Source organism: Musca domestica, unplaced genomic scaffold (assembly GCF_030504385.1).
Source record: "Musca domestica strain aabys unplaced genomic scaffold, Musca_domestica.polishedcontigs.V.1.1 61, whole genome shotgun sequence".
NCBI lineage: Eukaryota > Metazoa > Arthropoda > Insecta > Diptera > Muscidae > Musca > Musca domestica.
This window is the reverse complement of record NW_026712367.1, coordinates 2950884-2975562: the sequence shown is the minus strand read 5'-3', so window position 1 is coordinate 2975562 and position 24679 is coordinate 2950884. Positions and strand designations below refer to the sequence as shown.

The window sequence follows — 24679 nt, the reverse complement described above, 5'->3', positions numbered from 1 at the left end:
CGATAACATATTTTCGATAACAGTTCGTTTGGCGAATATGTCGATAACAACTTTTCAATGGAAAAAAATAATCGATATCTTCATTTCGATGTAGAAAAAATTATCGATAACAACTTTCCTATAGACAACAATTGTCGATAACAACTTTTCTATAAAGAAAAAGTTATCGATAACAACTTTCTACGGAGGAAAGTCGTCGATAACAACATTTGTATAGATATGCGTTGTCGATAACGATGTTTCGATATAGAAAAATAACATTAATATTCAGAAAAGTTATCGATAACATTTTTTCTATAAAGAAAACTTGACGACAATAACATTTTTATAAAGAAAAAATGATCGATAACAACATTTTTGTAAATAAAATTTACCGATAATAACTTTTCAATAGATACAATTGATCGATAATACCTTTTTCTTAAAAAAAAGTTATCGATATCAAGGTTTCTATTGCGAAGGGTTACAGATAGCAAGTTTTCTATAGAGAAAAGTTATCGATAAAAACTTTTTTTATAGGGAAAAGTTATCGATAAAAATTTTTCTATAGAGAAAAGTTATCGATAACAGTTTTTCTATAGAGAAAAGTGATCGATAAAAAATATTCTATAGTGAAAAGTTATCGATAACAAATTTTCTATGGAGAAAAATTATCGATAACAACTTTTCTATAGAGAAAGTCTATCGATAACATTTTTTCTATTGAATAGAGTTATCTATGATGGGTTTTATAGATAGATAATTTATCGAAAACAACTTTTCCGTAGCCACAAGTTATCGATAATAAAATTTTCCATTGAGTAATTTTTTTTCTTTGCCAAAAGTGCTTTCAAGTATTTTGTCTTTACAACTTAAATAACATCAAGTGATACCTACCTCCTGCCTCCTCAGCCCATTGAATATCTGCAAATGGGCCGAATTCTGTATCCGATTCATCCACACCGACAGCACATTCGTGTTATTTAGCCAATCAACTACGGTGATAATATAATCACTTTCTGTGTTCAGAGCACTGGGCCGTGGGATCTCAGTCAAGTGGTCTGTATTACCACCAGCAGCTCTTGCTAAATCCGATGTAAACAGTTTGACGCGGGGATTTGGTGAGCCGGACTTCGGGTAGGCCACCAAACGATTGTAGGGATATTGGAAACGGATATCACCAGCTTCGCCATAGATGGGGAAGTTAATGACAGGCGTTGGACTATCGTCGAATTGGATGAAGGCCAGTTGGCTGCCGTCGGGACTGAACCAGACGGCCGAATTCGAGGCGAATACCTCCTCTTCGTACACCCAGTCGGGTATACCGTTCAGAATGGCCAAATTCGTATCGTCGGTGAGGGCGATTTCTTGGGCGAAGGCGGTTGGCTTGTAGTAGAGGTTGCGTTGGAAGTTAATGACGAGGGCATTACCCACCGGGGCCCATTGGACCAAAATCAGGGGATGGACTTGGTTCTGGATGAGCAACGGTTGAATTTGTCCGCTGGAAATGTTGTAGATATCGTATTCGGCCTCGTAACTGTGGCGGAAGTTCTTCTTGTAGTTCTTGGCCAGAAGCAGGAGAGTGCCATCGGCTGATTTCTCAAAGAGCACATATTGTTGCTAAAAAGGCGAGAGAGAGAGAGAGAAATAGAGGGATGAATTAAGACGGGTAAGGAATTAGTTTGAGAAAAAGAGATGTGAATATTTAAATACAGTTCCTGGACTCCCGTGTAAACCACGTAATATAATTCTCATTCACTCCAATAAATGTCTAAAGAAAACAAATCACATCTCTTTCTCCCTTAATTTTTTGTTAATTTGAGCCTCATAATCCTCTCCGCCTTCCCAAAGGACTCTAGCCAATTTTTCTACTTACAGCCTCATCCATCATCAGCGTGGTTTTCATTTTCGTCTTGACATTCAGCTCCACAATGGCCTGCAAATTTTGAAAATTCTTTATGGTAGCATTTTGATTGAAATCTTTTCGATGGGTCACAGCATGATGACAACAACTTACATGATTTTCCTTGTAGATCACATTGGGTCCATTCGACCAGCTGCCATTGAAGGAACGCGACAACAGCTTACCCTGTAATATATCCTCCAAATGGATGCCATTGGATGAGCCGGAACCACCACCATTGCCACCATTGCCACCATTGCCGTCGCCATTTGTCGAGTCATCACTGCCTGCTGTCACAATAAAATAGATGCCAATAGCCACTAGAATCGCAATAAGAATGCCGCACACGATAATTATACGACGTTTTCGTAATTTTTGTGGCGATGGGACAAGGTTCTGAAAATAAAAAAGACAAGAAAAGGGGAAGAGGGAAAGGGGAAATAGTATTATTAATATGTTTTATTAACATATTGAATTAACTAAGAAATCTCTGATGCCTGTTGGAAAATTTTGAGTTTCAACCTAGATTTTATCAAAAAATCGATATCATTTATATGGAGAAATTTTATTTCCAAAAACGAAATGTCGAAAATGCATGAAGACAAATTGTCAATAAGCAAAGCAAAGTTGTTATCGACCACTTTTCTTTGTAGAAAGTTATTGCGTATACATTTTCTTCATAGAAAAGTTGTTATCGACAACTTCTCTTTAAAGAAAAGTTATCGATAGCAACTTTTCTATAAAGAAAAATTATCGATAACAACTTTCTACAAACAAGAGTTAGCGATAATAACCTTTCTATGAAGAAAAGTTATCGATAACAATATTTCTATAAAGAAAAGTTATCGATAATTCTGCAAAAATACATTTCATGAACGATAATAACTTTTCTATGAAGAAAATTTTTCGATAACAACTTTTCTGTAGAGAGAAGTTATCGACAACAAATTTTCTGTGGATAAATGTTATCGATAGCACCTTTTCTGTGGATAAAAGTTATCGATAGCACCTTTTGTGTGGAGAAAAGTTGTCGATAACAACTTTTCTATGAAGAAAAGTTGTCGATAACAACTTTTCTGTGAAGAAAAGTTGTCGATAACAACTTTTCTATGAAGAAAAGTTGTCGATAACAACTTTTCTATGAAGAAAAGTTGTCGATAACAACTTTTCTATGAAGAAAAGTTGTCGATAACAACTTTTCTATGAAGAAAAGTTGTCGATAACAACTTTTCTATGAAGAAAAGTTGTCGATAACAACTTTTCTATGAAGAAAAGTTGTCGATAACAATTTTTCTATGAAGGAAAGTTGTCAATATTAACTTTTTTTTAAAGTTGTCGATAACAACTTTCCTTTTTGGAAAATTTGTCGATAACAATATATTAATAGAGAAAATGTGCCGATAACAACTCTTCTTAAAAGACAAGTTGTCGATAACAAATTTTCTGTGGATAAAAGTTATCGATAACAAATTTTCTGTGGATAAAAGTTATCGGTAACACCTTTTCTGTGGATAAAAGCTATCGATAACACCTTTTCTGTGGAGAAAAGTTGTCGATAACAACTTTTCTATGAAGAAAAGTTGTCGATAACAACTTTTCTATGAAAGAAAGTTGTCGATAACAACTTTTCTATGAAGGAAAGTTGTCGATAACAACTTTTCTGTGAAGAAAAGTTGTCGATAACAACTTTTCTATGAAGAAAAGTTGTCGATAACAACTTTTCTAAGAAAGAAAGTTGTCGATAACAACTTTTCTATGAAGGAAAGTTGTCGATAACAACTTTTCTGTGAAGAAAAGTTGTCGATAACAACTTTTCTATGAAGAAAAGTTATCGATAACAACTTCTCTATGAAGAAAAGTTGTCGATAACAACTTTTCTGTGAAGAAAAGTTATCGATAACAACTTCTCTATCGAGAAAAGTTGTCGATAACATATTTTCTATAGAGAAAAGTTATCGATGACAACTTTTTACAAAAAAGAGTTAGCGATAATAACCTTTCTATGAAGAAAAGTTATGGATAACAATATTTCTATAAAGAAAAGTTGTCGATAACAACTTTTCTATAAAGAAAAGTTGTCGATAACAACTTTTCTATAAAGAAAAGTTGTCGACAACAATTTTTCTATAAAGAAAAGTTGTCGATAACAACTTTTCTATCGAGAAAAGTTGTCGATAACATATTTTCTATGAAGAAAATTTGTCGATAACAACTTTTCTATGAAGAAAAGTTGTCGATTACAACTTTTCTATGAAGAAATGTAGCCGATTACAACTTTTGTATTGAAAAGTTATCGATAACAACTTTTCTATGGAGAAGAGATGCCGATAACAACTCTTCTATGAAAAAAGTTGTCGATAACAACTTTCCTATGAACCGCTTTTTCCATAACCGCTTTGTTCCACTACCAATTTTGTTTTTTTTTGTTGCTATTGTGTTATCATAATCGCATTAAATTTTACAACTTTATTGACAAATTCAAATCCGTTTGTTGTTCCTTCCAATCCATGCCAGGAAACCATCTGTACAGCAACCATTACATATGTGTGTGTGTGTCTCTGTGTATTTGTGTGTTTGAGCTCCATAAATCATTTGCTGTAAATACAACAGCTTATGGAATTTTCCGCAATTTTGACCATATTAAAATCCACTTCTATTCATTGAAAAATAAAGCCAAACCAATAACAACAGGAACAACAAAAACAACAACTTCCCAATAAAGACAAAATACCGATACGAACGGATTCGAAAAAAAACAGCCCCAAACAAACCACAGATGAATTTCTATAATCTCAATTAAACCCCCACTTCACCCAGTTCGGTATTTGTGGTCAAAGACCGACTGACTAACCACCCGACCGATCGACCAACTGATGGCATAGTTACCGTCACTTTGACCATTTCAGGATGGGGCTTACTGTCCATTTGTTTGTTTGTTTGCTGGATGACTGGTAGGTTGGCCGGCCGGCTGGCTTGCTTGGAGCGCTTTTTGTTGTTGGGGATGCTGTTGTTGTCGTTGTTGTTGCACAAAATAATTACATAAAATTCACAACTCTACCATCGGCCCATGTTGGGTCAATAGGAGCAACAACTGCAACAAACCGATGCCACATAACCGATTTTTAAGCCCTGTTAAAATGTTTGCTGATATCGGTCAGTTCGGATCTGGTTTTTTCGCTTTCATTTCCATGTGGTCAGGTATATGTGTGGTTAGACTGTTGTAATAGTCCCGCTCACCTCTCCCCACCCGATCACCACCACCACCACTACCGTGCGTGCCATCTAGGGTTAGTTTGGTTTGTTAAGTGGTAAAAATTGCATTACATTTCGTTCGATTGTAGAAATTATGCAACTGGGGGGGCAGGGGGGTCGGCTACGCACATTCACTTCCACTTTTAGCCATGACAACATTTCGCTTTCCAAAAATGTTTAAAATAAATCGAGTATTACTGCAATTAATTTTGTTGTATAATTGCTAATAGAAAATCGATAACTGAATTCAAGGGTAAAATTTAGTGTCGACAACTTTTTTTCCATAGGATAACAACCTTGCTATGGAGAGAAGTTGTCGATAACAACTTATCTAAAACGAAAAATTGTCGATAACAAACTTCTTGTAAGTAAAACTTGTCGATAACAATTTTGTTTTGGAGAGAAGTTATCGATAACAACTTATTTGTAAAGAAAGGTTATTGATAAAAACTTTTCTATAGAGAAAAGTTATCGATAACAACTTTTCTATTGAGAAAAGTTATCGATAACAACTTATCTGTAAAGAAATGTTATCGATAAAAACTTTTCTATGGAGAGAAGTTATCGATAAGATCTTATCTGTAAAGAAAAGTTGTCGATAACAAATTTTCTATGGAGAGAAGTTATCGATAAGATCTTATCTGTAAAGAAAAGTTGTCGATAACAACTTTTCTATGGAGAAAAGTTGCCGATAACAACTTTTCTATGGAGAAAAGTTGCCGATAACAACTTTTCTATGGAGAAAAGTTGTCGATAACAACTTTTCTATGGAGAAAAGTTGTCGATAACAACTTTTCTATGGAGAAAAGTTGTCGATAACAACTTTTCTATGGAGAAAAGTTGTCGATAACAACTTTTCTATGGAGAAAAGTTGTCGATAACAACATTTCTATGAAGAAAAGTTATCGATAACAACATTTCTATGGAGTAAAGTTATCGATAACAACATTTCTATGGAGAAAAGTTATCGATAACAACATTTCTATGGAGAAAAGTTATCGATAACAACATTTCTGTGAAGAAAAGTTATCGATAACAACATTTCTATGGAGAAAAGTTATCGATAATAACATTTCTATGGAGAAAAGTTATCGATAACAACATTTCTATGGAGAAAAGTTATCGATAACAACATTTCTATGGAGAAAAGTTGTCGATAACAACTGTTCTATGGAGAAAAGTTGTCGATAACAACTTTGAAAAAATTAATTTCTCCATAAAAAAGTTATTATCGACAGCTTTTCGTTATAGATAAGTTGCTGTCGACAACTTTTCGTTATAGAAAAGTTGTTATCGACAACTTTTCGTTATAGAAAAGTTGTTATCGACAACTTTTCGTTATAGAAAAGTTGTTATCGACAACTTTTCGTTATAGAAAAGTTGTTATCGACAACTTTTCGTTATAGAAAAGTTGTTATCGACAACTTTTCGTTATAGAAAAGTTGTTATCGATAACTTTTCGTTATAGAAAACTTGTTATCGACAACTATTCGTTCTAGAAAGCTTGTTATCGACAACTTTTCGTTATTGTTATCGACAACTTTAGTTATCGATAACAACATTTCTATGGAGTAAAGTTATCGATAACAACATTTCTATGGAGTAAAGTTATCGCTAACAACATTTCTATGGAGTAAAGTTATCGATAACAACATTTCTATGGAGAAAAGTTATCGATAACAACATTTCTATGGAGAAAAGTTATCGATAACAACATCTCTATGGAGAAAAGTTAACGATAACAACATTTCTATGGAGAAAAGTTATCGATAACAACATTTCTATGAAGAAAAGATGTCTATAACAACTTTTCTATTAAGAAAAGATGTCTATAATAACTTTTCTATTAAGAAAAGTTGTCGATAACAACTTTTTTATGAAAAAAAATTGTCGATAACAACTTTTCTATGAAGAAAAGTTGTCGATAACAACTTTTCTATGAAGGAAAGTTGTCGATATTAACTTTTCTATAACGAAAAGTTGTCGATAAAAACTTTTCTATAACGAAAAGTTGTCGATAACAACTTTTCTGTGAAGAAAATTCATCGATAACAACTTTTCTGTGAAGAAAAGTTATCGATAACAACTTTTCTATGGAGAAAAGATGCCGATAACAACTTTTCTATGAAGAAAAGATGTCTATAACAACTTTTCTATTAAGAAAAGTTGTCGATAACAACATATTAATAGATACAATTTGTCGATAACAACTTTTCTGTAAAGAAAAGTTGTCGATAACAACTTTTCGATAAAGACCAGTTGTCGATAAGAACTTTTCTATGAAGAAAATTTGTCGATAAGAACTCTTTTATGAAGAAAATTTGTCGATAACAACTTTTCTGTAGAGAAAAGTTATCGATAACAACTTTTCTGTAGAGAAAAGTTATCGATAACAACATTTCTATAGAGAAAAGTTGTCGATAACAACTTTTCTATGGAGAAAAGTTGTCGATAACAACTTTGAAAAAATTAATTTCTCCATAAAAAAGTTATTATCGACAACTTTTCGTTATAGAAAAGTTGTTATCGACAACTTTCCGTTCTAGAAAAGTTCTTATCGACAACCTTTTGTTATAGAAAAGTTGTTATCGACAACTTTCCGTTATAGAAAAGTTGTTATCGACAACTTTTCGTTCTAGAAAAGTTGTTATCGACAACTTTTCGTTATAGAAAAGTTGTTATCGACAACTTTCCGTTATGGAAAAGTTGTTATCGACAACTTTTCGTTATAGAAAAGTTGTTATCGACAACTTTTCGTTATAGAAATGTTGTTATCGACAACTTTTCGTTCTAGAAAAGTTGTTATCGACAACTTTTCGTTATAGAAATGTTGTTATCGGCAACTTTTCGTTATAGAAAAGTTGTTATCGACAACTTTTCGTTATGGAAAAGTTGTTATCGACAACTTTTCTCCATAAAAAAGTTGTTATCGACAAGAAAAATTATTCTCGATATTGGAAAAGTGTGTACCGGCAGATTTTCGGGCTGTACTAGTTATTGGTTGGATTTTCTTCTTAAAATTTTGATAGAATACTGCCAGATGGAGTTACCCATTGCCATTACATATTCAAAATTTCCTCTTTCCTAAAATTTTGAAATTTAAACAAATTGTGGTTTGTCAACGTAGTCATCAAAGTTTTCATCATCAGCGTCTTGAGTTTTATAGTTTTTGTTGCTTTGTCAAAAGTGACAAGTCAAGTAGATTCGACACTGGTCATTATTCATACCGGGCACGTAAATCGGGAATGTTGGTTGCTTGGTTTATTGCAATTGCTGGGCGATGTTGTTGTTGTTGTTGTCGTTGGATACCACAAAAAGTAAATGGTGTTTGTTGTTGTCATTGTTTGTTTTATAAGCGGTTATGTTGCGCCTGCGCAACACCAATGGAGTGCTTGAAAAGAAATTCGTAGAAGTGCTTCGCGACAACGAACGTAATGTCTGAAGTAATATTTTTTTCCATTTTTTTTTGTGGATTTATTTGTATGCAATGAAGCATTTCAGTTAGAGGAGGAGAAGAAGAAAAAAAAAAAAACGACGACAACAATGAAAGAAGAAATAAAGATATTTATTTACCCATTTCTTTGTTTTAATTTCTTGGCGTTTATGACGACGAACATAATTATATGGCTCTTTTTTTGGGGAAGTAATTTGTCGTGTTGTTTTGTCGTTTGTTTTTTTGAAATAGCAAGTGTGGGAAAGGGGAAAAAGTGGTACCCATTCATGGGTGAAGCTTAGAAATTTGTTGGTATTTTGGTGATGCAAAGATGGGTAATAGTTTGGAATTTTTTGAAGAAAACAATTGTTAAGGTAGGTCAATGGATCTTTACGATTTTTTTTGAGTATTTTTTTCTCTTCAAAATTCACACGCTTATAGCTATTAATTTTTGTGAGAAAAAAAATTTAAATGACTCCAGCTTTAATTAAAAAATATTTTTAGGAAATATTTTTAAAAAATATTTTTAAAAAATATTTTCAAAAAATATTTTTAAAAAATATTTTCAAAAAATATTTTTAAAAAATATTTTCAAAAAATATTTTTAAAAAAAAATTTTTAGAAAATATTTTTAGAAAATATTTTTAAAAAAAAAATTTCAAAAATATTTTTGAAAAATATTTTCAAAAAATATTTTCAAAAAATATTTAAAAAAAAATATTTTTATAAATATTTTCAAAAAATATTTTTAAAAAATATTTTCAAAAAATATTTTTAAAAAAGATAGGGGCAAATGATGAAAAGACTGCAGCCAACTTCAGACTGCTATCATTTCTAAGCCCCTCCTCCGACAGCTGTTAAAATTATTCCAGCGACAGCTCATTATATTGTCTACAAGCGTACCAAAGCATTTTGGTGAGAATTTTCCAGAAAAAAAGTTATTCGTGATGGAATTCAAGCGTGATAGTGTGATTTCTTATTATTTGACTGTAGAACCACAAGTGGCTATCGTTAGAGCACTCCAGCATTTAAATGGGAATAAATCTTTTGTGTCTAGAGGTAGCGTAGCCCGACGACTTCAAGGAAGTGGACGTCAAGGAAACAGCAACATCAGTAGAAATGGTTCGAAAAGTAAAGAAGCGCCATGATCGAAACCTGCGTCGCAGTGGCCGAAAAATGGCTCGTGAGCTAAACATATCGCAATATTCGGCATTCGGCAAATATTGAAAAATTAGCTCGGGTTAAAGTCATTCCAAAAAGTGCACCGCAACAGAAAGAAAATAGTCTTAAAAGAGCTAAAGAGTTGCTTCGCTTGGCCGAAAGTACTGAACTGCCGAATTTGGTTTGGTCGTCTTCGATGAGAAAACATTCGTTGTCCAGCAGTTTTTAAAAACAAACGAAAATGATCGTATTTACATGCCAAAGAGGTCAGCTGAAAATGCGCACCTTCGGTTGGCCACCCGAAACTCAAGTGCCGGCCATGGTGATGGTGTGGGCCGCCAAGACAGCCAATGGTCGCTCTCCGTTCGTATTAATCGACCGTGGCATTAGAATAAATGCCCAACATTATTGCGAAAATATTCTGGAGGGTGTATTAAAGCCTTGGGCACGCAAACATTTTGGCCATAGCAGACCTTGGACATTCCAACAGGACTCAGCATCGCATCGCCGCACTCAGCACGCGGCACCCAAGAATGGTTACAAATTGAGGTTCCTTGCTTCATTTCCAGCGCACAATGGCAACCAAAAAATCTCCGGATTCCAATCCCCGTTGGACTATTGTGTCCGGAGTATTTTGGAAAGGAAGTTTGGCACTAAGAAAATACCAAAGTGTCGATCACCTCAAGCAAGCGCTTTGCCGGGAATGGGCCAAAATACCGCAGAGCAACAATCGGGCACAGCGTGTAATGGTTTCATTGGCCATTTGAAGGCTATAATTCGTGCCAAAGGTGACCAATTCGAACAAATCTAAACTTATTCTAAAATTTGATGCTATTTCCGATATTTTTTGTTTTCATATAATAAAATAAAAATTTAAAAAAAATTAAAAAAAAAATGGTTATCAATTCGAAGAAAAACAAGTTAAAAAGCAGTATGTTCGGCCGGGCCGAACTTTGAATAACCTCCACCCGTTCGGAACGAATTTGGAAATTTTTAAAAAATAAAATCCTTTAAAAATTCTGTTAAAATCTTAAAAATGCCGAATATATCCATTATACTGGGGTCTATACGACGTGGACCTACGTAGGCTTTGTTTGTCATAAGCCATTACCATATTCATATTCGAAACATGAAATAAACGTTGAATAATGTAGCTAAAATCATCAAAATACAGAATATTGGGAGCTACCGTTATATGGGGGCTATACGAAGACCTGTACCTGCACAGACAATTTTCTGTCATAGGTTGTAGCATCCATTACGAACCTCAAAAACGACATCTCAAACAATTCCGGTGAGTATTGTACCTAAAATCGTCAAAATACCGAATATAGGGAGATACTGATATATGGGGTCTATACGAAGACCTGGACCTGCACAGACAATTTTTTGTCTTAGGCTGTAGTATCCATTTCGCACTTCAAATACCAAATTTGAAACAATTCCGGTTAATTGATGTCGCTAAAATCATCAAAATACCGAATATTGGGAGGTACCATTATATGGGGGCTATACGAAGACCTGGACATGCATAGACAATTTTTTGTCACAGGCTGTAGTATCCATTACGAGTTTCAAATAACAAATTTGAAATAATTCAGGTGAATAATGTCGCTAAAATCTTCAAAATACCGAATATCGGAACATACGGCTATATGGGGGCTATACGAATACGTGGACATGCATAGAAAATTTTCTGTCATAGGCTGTAGTATCCATTACGGACTCTAAATACGTAATTTGAAACTAATGCGGCGAATAATGACGCTAAAATCATCAAAATACCGAATATCGGGAGATACCGTTATATGGGGGCTATACGAAGACGTGAAGCTGCACAGACAATTTTCTGTCATAGGCTGTAGTATCTATTTCGAACTTCAAATACCAAATTTGAAACAATTCAGGTGAATGATGTGGCTAAAATCATCAAAATACCGAATATCGGGAGGTACTCTTATATGGGGGCTATACGAAGACGTGGACCTGCACAGACAATTTTTTGTCTTTGGCTGTAGTATCCATTTCGAACTTCAAATACCAAATTTGAAACAATTCCGGTTTGATGTCGCTAAAATCATCAAAGCGCCGAATATAGGGAGGTACCGTTATATGGAAGCTATACGAAGACGTGAACCTACATGGCCCATTTACGAACTTAACCTGGCAATATAAACATGTGTGCCAAATTTTAGCCTTCTATCTCAATTCGTTCGAAAGAAAAGGAATTTTTTCTTTATGTCCATCATATCGTATACTTGTTGACGGCAATCATACGCAACCAGGCACCGTGCCATTTTTTAACAGAGAGAGAGAGAAAGAGGTCCAAAGAAGAGCAACAAATGTAAAAATTTTGGCGTTTGACTTTGTGGCAGGTTTCTTTTTATTTCAGCCTGTAGCAGTTCTTTTAAAAATTATTTAAAAAATAAACAAGACTTAAGATCGGCTTACAAGATATGTTGTAACCTCGATAGGTTGTCTATGGCAAAAATACTAGAAAAAAACTGTTAATGGTCTTTAAAAAAATATTTTATTTAAATATTCTTTAAAAAACAACTCCCCAAAAATAATCATAAATATAAATTATTTTCCAACATAGCATTTAACACCCTCCGGTCCCATCCCCCATTGAGACACATTGCATTGTGATACTGGCAATTATCACTTACATAATTTTCTATTAAAGGCGATTAAGATAATGAAATTATGGGGTTGCATTATTTGGACATCCTGAAGAGTTTCATTATTTTATGGCAAATTAAGCAAATTAAAAGTCATCCTCAGGCGATAATATTCTTGGGATATGAGTTTTCGTCGCAAAGATGGAAAAATGCAGCAGATTATAATCCCCCTAATTAATTAAATTATTTTAAATCGACTATGAGTCGGGCATTGGGAGAGAGAGAAATCAAAGAGAAACAATTTCTGACAAACCGAAAATAAAAATAAAGAAAAAAATAAAAAAAAAACACGAATCCATGGCTGAGAAATTGCTCAGCCGTTTAATAGAGACTTTGCTGAGATTTCCAACTGTACAAAATAATGAAAAAAGGAATTTTTTCTCTATGTCCATCATGTCGTATACATGTTGACGGCAATAATACGCAACCAGGTACCGTGACATTTTTTAACAGAGAGAGAGAGAGAGAGAGAGAGAGAAAGAGAGTGGTCCAAGAATTAGCAAAATTATATTCTCCCGCGGTCGTTCAATGTAAGTACTCCCAGTTAATTTCAGAAAGACCTCATAAGCAGATCTCACCTCTTAGAAAAGCCGAGGAGTCTTCTCGAAGAAGATATGAGAGAATTCCTCAAAGAATTCCTAATGATCACCTCATAGAAATCCTGAGGGGTATTTTCATAGAAGAGAGAGTTCTACTCATAAAAACTCCAAGAGTTTTCCTCATAAAAGAGCAGACAGATCTTCCAATTAAAGACCTAGGAATTCTTCTTATAGGAGGTCTGTCTGGTATCCTTAAAGAAGGCCTGAGAGATCTTCTGAAAGAAGATCCGAGGGTTCTTCTCATGGAAGACCAGAGATGTCTTATAGAAGGCCTGTAAGATCTTCCCATAGAAGACCCTGGAGGTCTTCTCACAGAAGACCCGCGGGTCTTTCAATAGAAGGCCTTAGAGAACAAAACACCCTGGAGGTCTTCCAACAGAAGGCCTTAGAGGTTTCTTACAGAAACCCCTTGGATGTGTACCCATAGAAGACCCGGGGTTCTTACAATAGAAGGCCTTAGAATTTTTTTACAGAACAAACCTAAAGGTCCGCTCATAGAAGACTCGGGATCTTCCAACTGCAGGCCTTAGAGGTTTTTTAAAGAACACCCTGGAGTGCTTCTCATAAAATACCAGTGGTTCTGCCAATAGCAGGCCCTACAGATTTTTACAGAACAAACTGGAGGTCTTCTCATAGAAGACCCTAGAGGTCTTCCAAAAGAAGGCCATGGAGTTTTCATACAGAAGACCCAAGAGGTCTTCTAATAGAAAACCTAAGAAGTCTGTTCAAAGAAGACCCGAGAATTTTCCTCAAAAAAAGTTCGATTCGTTCAAAGAGACGACTTTTAAGACCTGTGAGGAGATCCCCTCATAGAAGACCCAAGGGATATTTTCCAAAAACGAAATAAACGAAGTGGTCTTCTCATAGAAGACCGAAGAGGTATTGGTATAAAAAGCCAGAGGGAAGACGTGAAATGTCTTCTCTCACAAAAAAAAGACTCGAGAGGTGTTCTCGTAGAAGACCCTAGAGGTCTTCCCACAGAAGGTCAATGAGGTCTTTTCATAGAGGATATGAGAGTTCCGTTTAAAAGAAGACCATAGCGGTCTTCTAATAGACCCAAAAGGTCTTCTAATATATCTGTTCAAGGCAAAGCCGAGATATCTCCTCAAAAAAAAAAAAACGTAGTGGTGTTCTCTTAGAAGAACAGTGCGAATCTCACATACAAGTCCATAGGGATCTTCTCAAAATAAAATTCCAAAGAGGCCTTTTCATAAAAGACCTGAGAGGTCTGAGGGGTCTCCTCAAAGAAATCCCGGGAGTCTCTCTCTCTGAGAGGCATTTTCTTGGAAGACCCCGGCGGTCATTTCTTAAAAGATTCTCACAAAAATCTCAAGAGACCTTCTCATAAAGACCACAGAAGTCTTCTCGTAGAAGACCCCAGAGGAATTTTCCTAGAAGATCTTAGGAGTCTTCCTCAAGCCATCTTCCCATAAATACCAGTGAGGTCCGAAAGGTCTCGCCGAAGAAGACCCCTAGAGGTCTTCGCATAAAATACTCAAGAGGTCTTCTAAATAAATAAATAATAAAATCTCAGAGGTCTCTTTAAAGAAAAACCGAGACTTCCCGTCAAAAAACCAGGGAGGTCTTCTCACAGAAGTCGGGTCTCCTTCTCAAAAAAGAAGTTTTTTTTTCATAGAAGACCCGGGAGGTCTTCTTATAGAAAGCCTGAGGATTTCCTTCAAAAAACACCTGTGGGCTTTCTCATAGAAGTCCTCTCATGGGTCTTCTCATAGAAGATTCTTAAAGTCTTTTCATAGAAGACGTGAGATGTCTTCTCACAGAAGGCCAGAGAGGTCTTCTCAAAGAAGACCCCAGAGGTCTTCAAAAAACTCCCGAGAGGTCTTTTTTTGGAAAGTCCGGGGGTCACCCATAGAACACCCCAAAGTTCTTCTCATAGAAGACCGATAGATCTTCTCAGAGAAGGCCCCGGGGGTGGCCTCTTTAAAGAAGACCCGAGAGGTCTCCTTAAAATAAGATACGAGGGTTTTTCTCATAGAAGGCCTGTGAGTTTTTTTTTCAGAGGACCTGAGAGGTCTCTCCGAAGAAGAGCCTGGAGATCTTCTCATAGAAGGCCTGTGAGGTCTCTTCAAAGAAAATCCAGAATAGTCTCAAAAAAAAAAAAAAAAAAAAAAAAAAAAAAAGACCCGAGAGGTATTCTCTCGGAAGACGCGGGGATTTATCTCATAGTAGATTTAAGAGGTCTCCGCAAGGAAGACCCGGGAGGTTTTCTCATGGAAGACCCGAAAGATATTGTCACGGAAGACCCGGGGGTCCTTTTAAAAAGGACCCGAGAGGTCTCGTTAAAAGAAGATACGAGGGGTCTTCTCATAGAAGGTTCGAAAATTCTTGTAAAATGTGTCATAGGAGTTCTTCTCGAGAAGACCTTGGGGTCTTCTTAAAGAAGACCCCAGATGTCGTCTTGAAGATGTCCTGAAAGTTTTAGTTTCTGGAGGACCAAAGAGAGGATTCATTTGAAAGCAGACCAATGGATCTTTTTAAGGATTGACAAGTATCTTCTCGGCAAACTTCTTAAGAAATCCCGTCATCTCCAAGTCCTTCCTTCAAAGATCTCTTGGGTTTTCCCAATTTTCCCACCTGGAGAATTGCAAAAAAATCACCATTGCTTTCCTCCCCCCAATCCCCTTCCATTTCGCTCTTACCTTCTTCGCATAACCACCTTTAAGATCGTCCATCCGATGAAACGAGTTACGCTCATCGGCGACATGGCAGGGCGATAGCTGGGGATAGACGAGATTTTGCAGTTGTTGTTGCTTCTGATGCAGCTGCAATTTTGTTAGACTTTTTTGTGAGCCCAATTTGGCATGGAGATGATGTTGCCCAAAATTACTTTCCAATGCGTGGTGGTCGTGGTGCTGGTGCTGGTGATGATGATGCTGATGCGGAGACGGAGTTGTGAACTGGTGCAGCTGTTGTGGATCATGTAATTTATAATTGAGAAGACCACTTGTGTGATGCGGACGATGAGGATGATGATGGCTGAGGCCATTGGCCAATGGTGTTTCCATGTTTTTGAAGTCATTGTTGCTGTCGTTGTTGTTGTTGTTGGCTGGCGCAGTACCATTATGCTGATGCCTGAGCTGGCTTACCTGCTGAAAATGTTGCTGATGATGGCAAAGTCCCGCGCCATTGTTGCCAATTGTGTCACACTGACACACAGACGACTGCTGCTGCTGGAGCTGCTGTGTTGGCCGACTATGCGGCATGTGTGGCTGTGGCGGCGGTGTGGGTATATCCAATGGCACCAAATACGATTTTCCACTCTCCATTTCCATTTCACTGCCATCATCCAAGAGGAATGTCGATGAGGCCGACATGCTGTTGTTGTTGCGGTGGTGGTGATGGTGTTGGTGGGGGTACTGCTGGTGTTGGAGTGGCCGATGGTCGTTACCGAAACGACTCTCGTATGAGTCGTTCGTATAAAGGTTATGATGTAATGAATTTCCAGAGCCTAATGTGTTTGTCTCCATGGAGGATTTATCAAAGTAGCCCAGCCCACCATCTCCTCCACCACCAGCACCACTGATGGCAGCTATTGAGGTCTTATGCAAAGCTGTTGTTGATGATGCTGCAGCTTCATTGGCCATTCTATTAGACGAATTAATTCTGATTTGTTTAGCCTGATGAAGAGATCTCTGATACTCCCGGCTGGCAGGCGGGTGGTAGAGGGAACCCTGTTTCTCACTAAACAAATTACAATGCCTACCTTCGGTTAAGACCGAATCACTATCAAATGAAGTACCAACACTAATGTGACCACCACGACCATCATCAGCATCACCAACATCTTCTCCTTCGCCATCTCCCCTCCTCATCCTCCTCCTCCCACTCCCAGCCACAAAATTCTCCTCCTGATTGTCCTGATACGGCAGGTGGTTGTTGATGTTATTTTCCTCCTCACTGCTGGCATTGTTCGGATTACTGCTGCTGCTCATAATCTCACGAACACTGCTATCTCTACCGCTGTCCCGGCCACTGTCTTGGCTACTTGAGTATCCTGCCGTTATCCTTGTGGCACGAGACAAATTGTGTTGTTGTTGTTGGTTTTTTGTGCCACCGTTGTTGTTATTCAAATATTTACCACATTTGGCCAAGATTTTATTAGGGCCATAATCGAAATGACTTAACTGTGTAGGCGAGGATCGGCGAAGGGAGAAATTTCACACACACAAATAAATTTGATAATAAAAAAAAATACAAATATATATATTTATGCAGAAGAGGGAGGGGGGGGTGAGGGGGGAATAAAAATAAAAGTTATTTGTAAAGATTATCAACGCCAAGCAGAATTGAAATCATAATTTCATCAAATATTCAGGCATTTCTTGCTGGGGTGGGAGGAGGATGGTTAATTTTGTTTTCTTTTTTTTTGAGGGAGGAAGGAAGTGAATTATTACTTCGTGCAAATTAACAAATTAAAAAAAAATACACAAAATCTCTAACTTGGCAGTCATAAGCAGGCTAAAAATTATAACAGAAATAAGCGTGCTAAAAATATTAGAAAAAAAAAATCGGAAATTTCTTTTTTTTCTAATATTCCAGGAAAATATTTTTAAAATATCCAAATTCTAATTTATACTTGCATATTTGCTAACAAAAATTCAAGATTCTACAGGTTCTAGGAAAAATATTTTTAAAATTTAAAAAAAACTCCATTTGGTTCTGGGAAAAAAATATTTTTAAAAATCCAAAGACCAATTGGTCCCATGAAAAGGTTTCTTTTTATGTTATTTTTTTATGGTACACATTGAGTATACAAATTTCTTTTGTGCAGAGACCCTCCTTAAAATTTGATTTGGAATAATTCTTGCATTGATACTTTGCCCGAAAAATTAAGTATAAAGCGAGAATTTGATTCGGATTTGAAACGTGTTTAATCAAAGCGTAAAAAAATGCAAAGACATGATTTTTATTTTTTGGACATACATTTCGAATGTAATTTTCATGAAAACTATTACACCTAGAATTTTGGTTTATTCTGAGACTTACATTAAAATTCGATCTCAAATATTTCATACTTTAATACTTTGCCCGAAAAATGAAGTATAAAGAGAGATTTTGACTCAAATTGGAAAGGTGTTTAATCAAAGAGTAAAAAAAATGCTAAGACATAAATTTCGCTTTTAGTACATTTATTTCGAATATAATTTTCATGAAAACTATTGCACCTAGATTTATAGTTTATTCAGAGACTCACAATGAAATTCGATCTAGAATATTTCATACTTTAATACTTTGCCCGAAAAATGAAGAGTAAAGGGAGATTTTGACTCAAATTGTAAAGGTGTTCAATCAAAGAGTAAAAAAACAAATACATAAATTTCGCTTTTAATACATTTATTTCGAATGTAATTTTTATGAAAACTATTGTATCTAGGCATATGGTTTATTCCGAGACTCATATTGAAATTGGATCTAGAATATTTCATACTTTGACACTTTTCCCAAAAAATGATGTATAAAGGGAGATTTTGCCTCAAATTGGAAAGGTGTTTAATCAAAGAGTAAAAAATGCAGACATAATTTTCATTTTTTGGACATAAATTTCGAATGTAATTTTCATGAAAACTATAATACCTAGATATATGGTTTATTCTGAGACTCACATTGAAATTCGATCTTGAATAATTCACACTTTGACACTTTGCCCGAAAAATCAAAAATAAAGGGAGATTTTGACTAGAAATGGAAACGTGTTGAATCCGAGAGTAAAAAAATGCTGAGACATAATTTTCAGTTTTTGTACATACATTTCGAATATAATTTTCATAAAAACTATTAGATCTATATATATGGTTTAGTCTGAGATTTACATTAAAATTCGATCTAGAATATTTCATACTTTTAGACTTTGCCCGAAAAATGAAGTATAAAGCGAGATTTTGATTCGGATTGGAAACGTGTTTAATCAAAGAGCAAAAAAATTCAAAGACATAATTTTCATTTTTTGGACATACATTTCGAATGTAATTTTTATGAATACTATTGCACCTAGATTTATGGTTTATTCAAAGACTCATATTGAAATTCGATCTAGAATAATTCTTACTTTGACATTTTGCCCGAAAAATAAAGTATAGAGGGAGATTTTGACGCGAAATTGAAACGTGTTTAATCAAAGAGTAAAAAAATGCAAAGACATAATTTTTATTTTTTGTTCATACATTTCGAATGTAATTTTCATGAAAACTATTGCACCTAGATTTATGGTTTATTCTGTGACTCACAATAAAATTTGATCTAAAATAATTATTACTTTGGCACTTTGTCCAAAAAATGAAGTATAGAGGGAGATTTTGACTCGAAATGGAAACGTGTTCAATCCAAGAGTGAAAAAATTCAAAGACGTAAATTTCGCTTTTGGTACATTTATTTCGAATGTAATTTTCATGAAAACTATTGCTCCTAGATATATGGTTTATTCTAAGACTTACGTTGAAATTCGATCCAGAATATTTTATACTTTAATACTTTGCACGAAAAATTAAGTATAAAGGGAGATTTTGACTCGGACTGAAAACATGTTTAATCCGAGAGTAATGCAAAGACATAATTTTCATTTTTTTGACATACATTTCGAACGTAATTTTCATAAAAACTATCGTGCCTAGATATATGATTTATTCTGAGACTCCCAATGAAATTTTATCTAGAATATTTCATACTTTGACACTTTGCCCGAAAAATGAAGTATAAAGCGAGATTTTGATTCGGATTGGAAACGTGTTTAATCAAAGAGCAAAAAAATTCAAAGACATAATTTTCATTTTTTGGACATACATTTCGAATGTAATTTTTATGAATACTATTGCACCTAGATTTATGGTTTATTCAAAGACTCATATTGAAATTCGATCTAGAATAATTCTTACTTTGACATTTTGCCCGAAAAATAAAGTATAGAGGGAGATTTTGACGCGAAATTGAAACGTGTTTAATCAAAGAGTAAAAAAATGCAAAGACATAATTTTTATTTTTTGTTCATACATTTCGAATGTAATTTTCATGAAAACTATTGCACCTAGATTTATGGTTTATTCTGTGACTCACAATAAAATTTGATCTAAAATAATTATTACTTTGGCACTTTGTCCAAAAAATGAAGTATAGAGGGAGATTTTGACTCGAAATGGAAACGTGTTCAATCCAAGAGTGAAAAAATTCAAAGACGTAAATTTCGCTTTTGGTACATTTATTTCGAATGTAATTTTCATGAAAACTATTGCTCCTAGATATATGGTTTATTCTAAGACTTACGTTGAAATTCGATCCAGAATATTTTATACTTTAATACTTTGCACGAAAAATTAAGTATAAAGGGAGATTTTGACTCGGACTGAAAACATGTTTAATCCGAGAGTAATGCAAAGACATAATTTTCATTTTTTTGACATACATTTCGAACGTAATTTTCATAAAAACTATCGTGCCTAGATATATGATTTATTCTGAGACTCCCAATGAAATTTTATCTAGAATATTTCATACTTTGACACTTTGCCCGAAAAATGAAGAATAAAGGGAGATTTTGACTCAAATTGGAAACGTGTTTAATCAAAGAGTAAAAAAATGCAAAGACATAATTTTCACTTTTTTGTACATACATTTCGAATGTAATTTTCATAAAAACTATTGGACCTAGATATATGGTTTATTCTGAGACCAACAATGAAATTTGATCTAGAATAATTATTACTTTGACACCTTTCCCGAAAAATGAAGCATAAAGCGAGATGTTGACTCGGATTGAAAAGGTGTTTAATCAAAGAGTAAAAAAATGCAAAGACATAATTTTCGCTTTTAGTACATCCATTTTGAATGCAATTTTCATGAAAACTATTGCACCTATTATGGTTTATTCTGGGACTTATATTGAAATTCGATCTAGAATAATTCATACTTTCATACTTTTCCCGGAAAATGAAGAGTAAAGTGAAATTTTGACTCAAATTGGAAAGGTGTTCAATCAAAGAGTAAAAAAAGCAAATACATAAATTTCGCTTTTTATACATTTATTTCGAATGTAATTTTTATGAAAACTATTGTACCTAGATATATGGTTTATTCTGAGACTCATATTGAAATTGGATCTAGAATATTTCATACTTTTACACTTTGTCCGAAAAATGAAGGATAAAAAGAGATTTTGACTCCGATTTGAAACGTGTTTAATAAAATAGTAAAAAAATGCAAAGACATAATTTTCGCTTTTGGTACATTTATTTCGACTGCAATTTTCATAAAAACTATTGTATCTAGATATATGGTTTATTCTGGGACTCACATTGAAATTCGATCTAGAATATTTCATACTTTTAGACTTTACCCAAAAAATGAAGAATAAAGGGAGATTTTGACTCGAAATGGAAACATGTTTAATCAAAGAGTAGAAAAATGCAAAGCCATAATTTTCACTTTTTGTACATACAATTCGAATATAATTTTCATAAAAAAATATTGTACCTAGATATATGGTTTATTCTGAGACCCACAATGAAATTCGGTCTAGAATAATTCTTATTTTGACACTTTGTCCGAAAAATGAAGTTTAAAGCGAGATTTTGACTCGGATTTGAAACGTGTTAAATCAAGCAGTAAAAAAATGCAAAGACATAATTTTTATTTTTTGTACACACATTTCGACTGTAATTTCCATAAAAACTATTGGTCCTACAGACATGGTTTATTCCGAAACCCACAATGAAATTCGATCTAGAATAATTTTTCCTTTGACTCTTTGTCCAAAAAATGCAGTTTAAAGGGAGATTTTGACTCGAAATGGAAACGTATTAAAGCAAACCTACAGGATGAGATAAAAAAACCGCAACCAATTTCAGACTGCTTTCATTTCTAAGCCACTCGTCCGACAGCTGTTAAAATTATTCCAGTGACAGCTCATTATATTGTCTTCAAGCGTACCACAGCCTTGTGGTGAGACTTTTCCAGAAAAAAGTTATTCGTGATGGAATTGAAGCGTGATAGCGTGATTTCTTTATATTTGGCTGGAAAACCTCAAGTGGCTATCGTTAGGGCACTCCAGCATTTAAATGTGAATGAATCTTTTGTGTCTCGTACCATCGCTCGTTACCGTGATACTGGTAGCGTAGCCCGACGACGTCAAGGAAGTGGACGGAAGAAAACCGCAACATCAGCAGAAATGGTTCGAAAAGTAAAGAAGCGTCGCAGTGGCCGAAAAATGGCTCGTGAGCTGAACATATTGCAATATTCCATTCGACAAATATTGAAAAATCAGCTCGGGGTAAAGCCATTGAAATTCCAAAAAGTTCCGGAACTTACATCGCAACCGAAAGAAAAAAGACTCAAAAGAGCTAAAGAGTTGCTTCGCTTGGCCGAAAATGGTGATCTGCCGAATTTGGTTTGGTGGTCTCCGATGAGAAAACATTCGTTGTCCAGCAGTTTCTAAACAAATCAAATGATCCTGTTTACTTGCCAAAGAGGTCAGCTGAAAATGTGCACCTTCGCTTGGCCACCAGAACTCAAGCGTCGGCCATGGTGATGGTGTGAGCCACCATAACAGCCGATGGTCGCTCTCCATTTATATTAATCGACCGTGCCATCAGAATAAATGCCGAATATTATCGCCAAAATATTCTGGAGGGTGTATTAAAACCTTGGGCATGCAAATATTTTGGCCGCAGCAGACCTTGGACATTTCAACAGGACCCAGCATCACATCGCCGCACTCAGCACGCGCCACCCGAGAATGGTTACAAAATGAGGTTCCTCCTCGCTTCATTTCCAGCGCACAATGGCCACCAAAAAGTCTCCGTATACCAATCCCCGTTGGACTATTGTGTCTGGAATATTTTGGAAAGCAAGGTTGGCACTAAAAATATCCAAAGTGTCGATCACCTCAAGCAAGCACTTCGCCGGGAATGGGCCAAAATACCGCAGAGCAACATTCGGGCACAGCGTGTGACGTTGGCCGTTTGAAGGCCATGATTTGTGCCAAAGGTGACAAATTCGAACAAATCTAAATGTATTTTAAAATTTGATGCTATTTCCGACATTTGTTGCTTTCATTCAATAAAATTTTAAAAAAAATGTAAAAAAAATTCAAGATTCTACCTTCCGCCGTTTCGTCTGGCCGTTGATGAATCATTAAGTCAGTCAGTAAATTTTAAATATTCAATTTTTTACCTTTTACAGAACTTTTCATTTTTTTTTTGCGAAAATTCCCCCTCCCCCACCACCCTCCTCTTTCTCTTCAATGTTTACTTTTTTACAATTGTTTATTCGCACTTCTCGTGCTTATCTTTTACACTTTAATATTTATTTTGGCATAGCCTTGAATATGATTTTCCTAGAGGGTAGTATTTTGGTGTTTCGAATTCTTAATAGACTACTTCCCAGAAATACAACAACAACAACAACAACAAAAAATACGATTCCAAGAAAGATATTCTGGGACAAAATAGTAGTCTCCCAAAAATCCCCAGTCATAATAGGAAATTACTTCCACATTTAAAGTATTTTCAATTTCCACAACAATAACAACAACAATGCCGGTAGGGGGAGGGGTGGTGTGGGAGTCCCCCCAATCGAGGATGATGTGAAGAAAAAACAGTTCTTTGTTTGTTTGTATACCCTCCATCATACTATCGAGGGTATATTAATTTTGTCATTCCGTTTGTAACTCCTCGAAATACTAATGTCAGACCCAACAAAGTATATTCCCGATCAGTAAAATTAAAAGTAGATTTACCCATGCCGACTGTCTGTCCGTCCGTCTGTTGTAATCACGCTATCTTTGGAACGATATTTTGATGATTTAAGCGACATTATTTACTGGAATTGTTTCATATTTGGTATTTGAAGTTCGTAATGGATACTACAGCCTATGACAGAAAATTGTCTATGCAGGTCCAGGTCTTCATATAGCTCCCATATAACGGTACCTCCCAATATTCGGTATTTTGATGATTTTAGCAACATTATTCACCGGAATTGATTCAAATTTGGTATTTGAAGTTCGTAATGCATACTACAGCCTAAGACAGAAAATTGTCTATGCAGGTCCAGGTCTTCGTATAGCCCCCATATAACGGTAGCTCCCGATATTCGCGATATTATTTTGATAATTTTACCGTCATTATTCACCGGAATTGTTTCAAATTTGGTATTTGAAGTTCGTAATGGATACTACAGCCTATGACAGAAAATAGTCTGTGCTGGTTGACGTCTTCGTATAGCCCCCATATAACGCTAGATCCCAATATTCGGTATTTTGATGATTTTAGCGACATTATTAACCGGAATTATTTCAAATTTTGTATTTGAAGTTCGTAATGGAAATTACAGTCTGTGACAGAAAATTGTCTATGCAGGTTCAGGTCTTCGTATAGGCCCCATATATAAGTACCTCCCTATATTCGATATTTTGGCGATTTTAGCGTCATTATTCACCGGAATTGTTTAAAATTTGCTATTTGAAGTTCCTTATGAATACTACAGCCTAAGACAGAAAATTGTCTGCGCAGGTCCACGTATTCGTATAGCCCTCATATATCAGTACCTTCCTATATTTGGTATTTTTATGATTTTATGGAAATTATTCACCGGAATTGTTTTAAATTTGGAATTTGAAGTTCGTAATAGATACTACAGCCTAGGACAGAAAATTGTCTGTGCA

The 24679-nt window shown here is 35.2% G+C and overlaps 1 protein-coding gene across 3 annotated transcripts in view; it reads right to left on the bottom strand.

Moving 5' to 3' along the window:
• The window catches only part of LOC101893274 (venom dipeptidyl peptidase 4), a 282967-nt gene that overhangs the window by 4558 nt on the left and 253730 nt on the right, over positions 1 to 24679 (bottom strand). For 2 of the 3 annotated variants that reach the window (XM_059129439.1, XM_059129441.1), the window contains 3 exons: positions 1997 to 2278; positions 1856 to 1933; positions 877 to 1599 (listed from right to left, as the gene is read on the bottom strand). In XM_059129439.1, coding sequence (XP_058985422.1) covers positions 877 to 1599; positions 1856 to 1933; positions 1997 to 2278 — 1083 coding nt within the window. The remainder of the gene's footprint in view (positions 1 to 876; positions 1600 to 1855; positions 1934 to 1996; positions 2279 to 24679) is intronic. The other variant, XM_059129440.1, reaches the window with a different exon arrangement.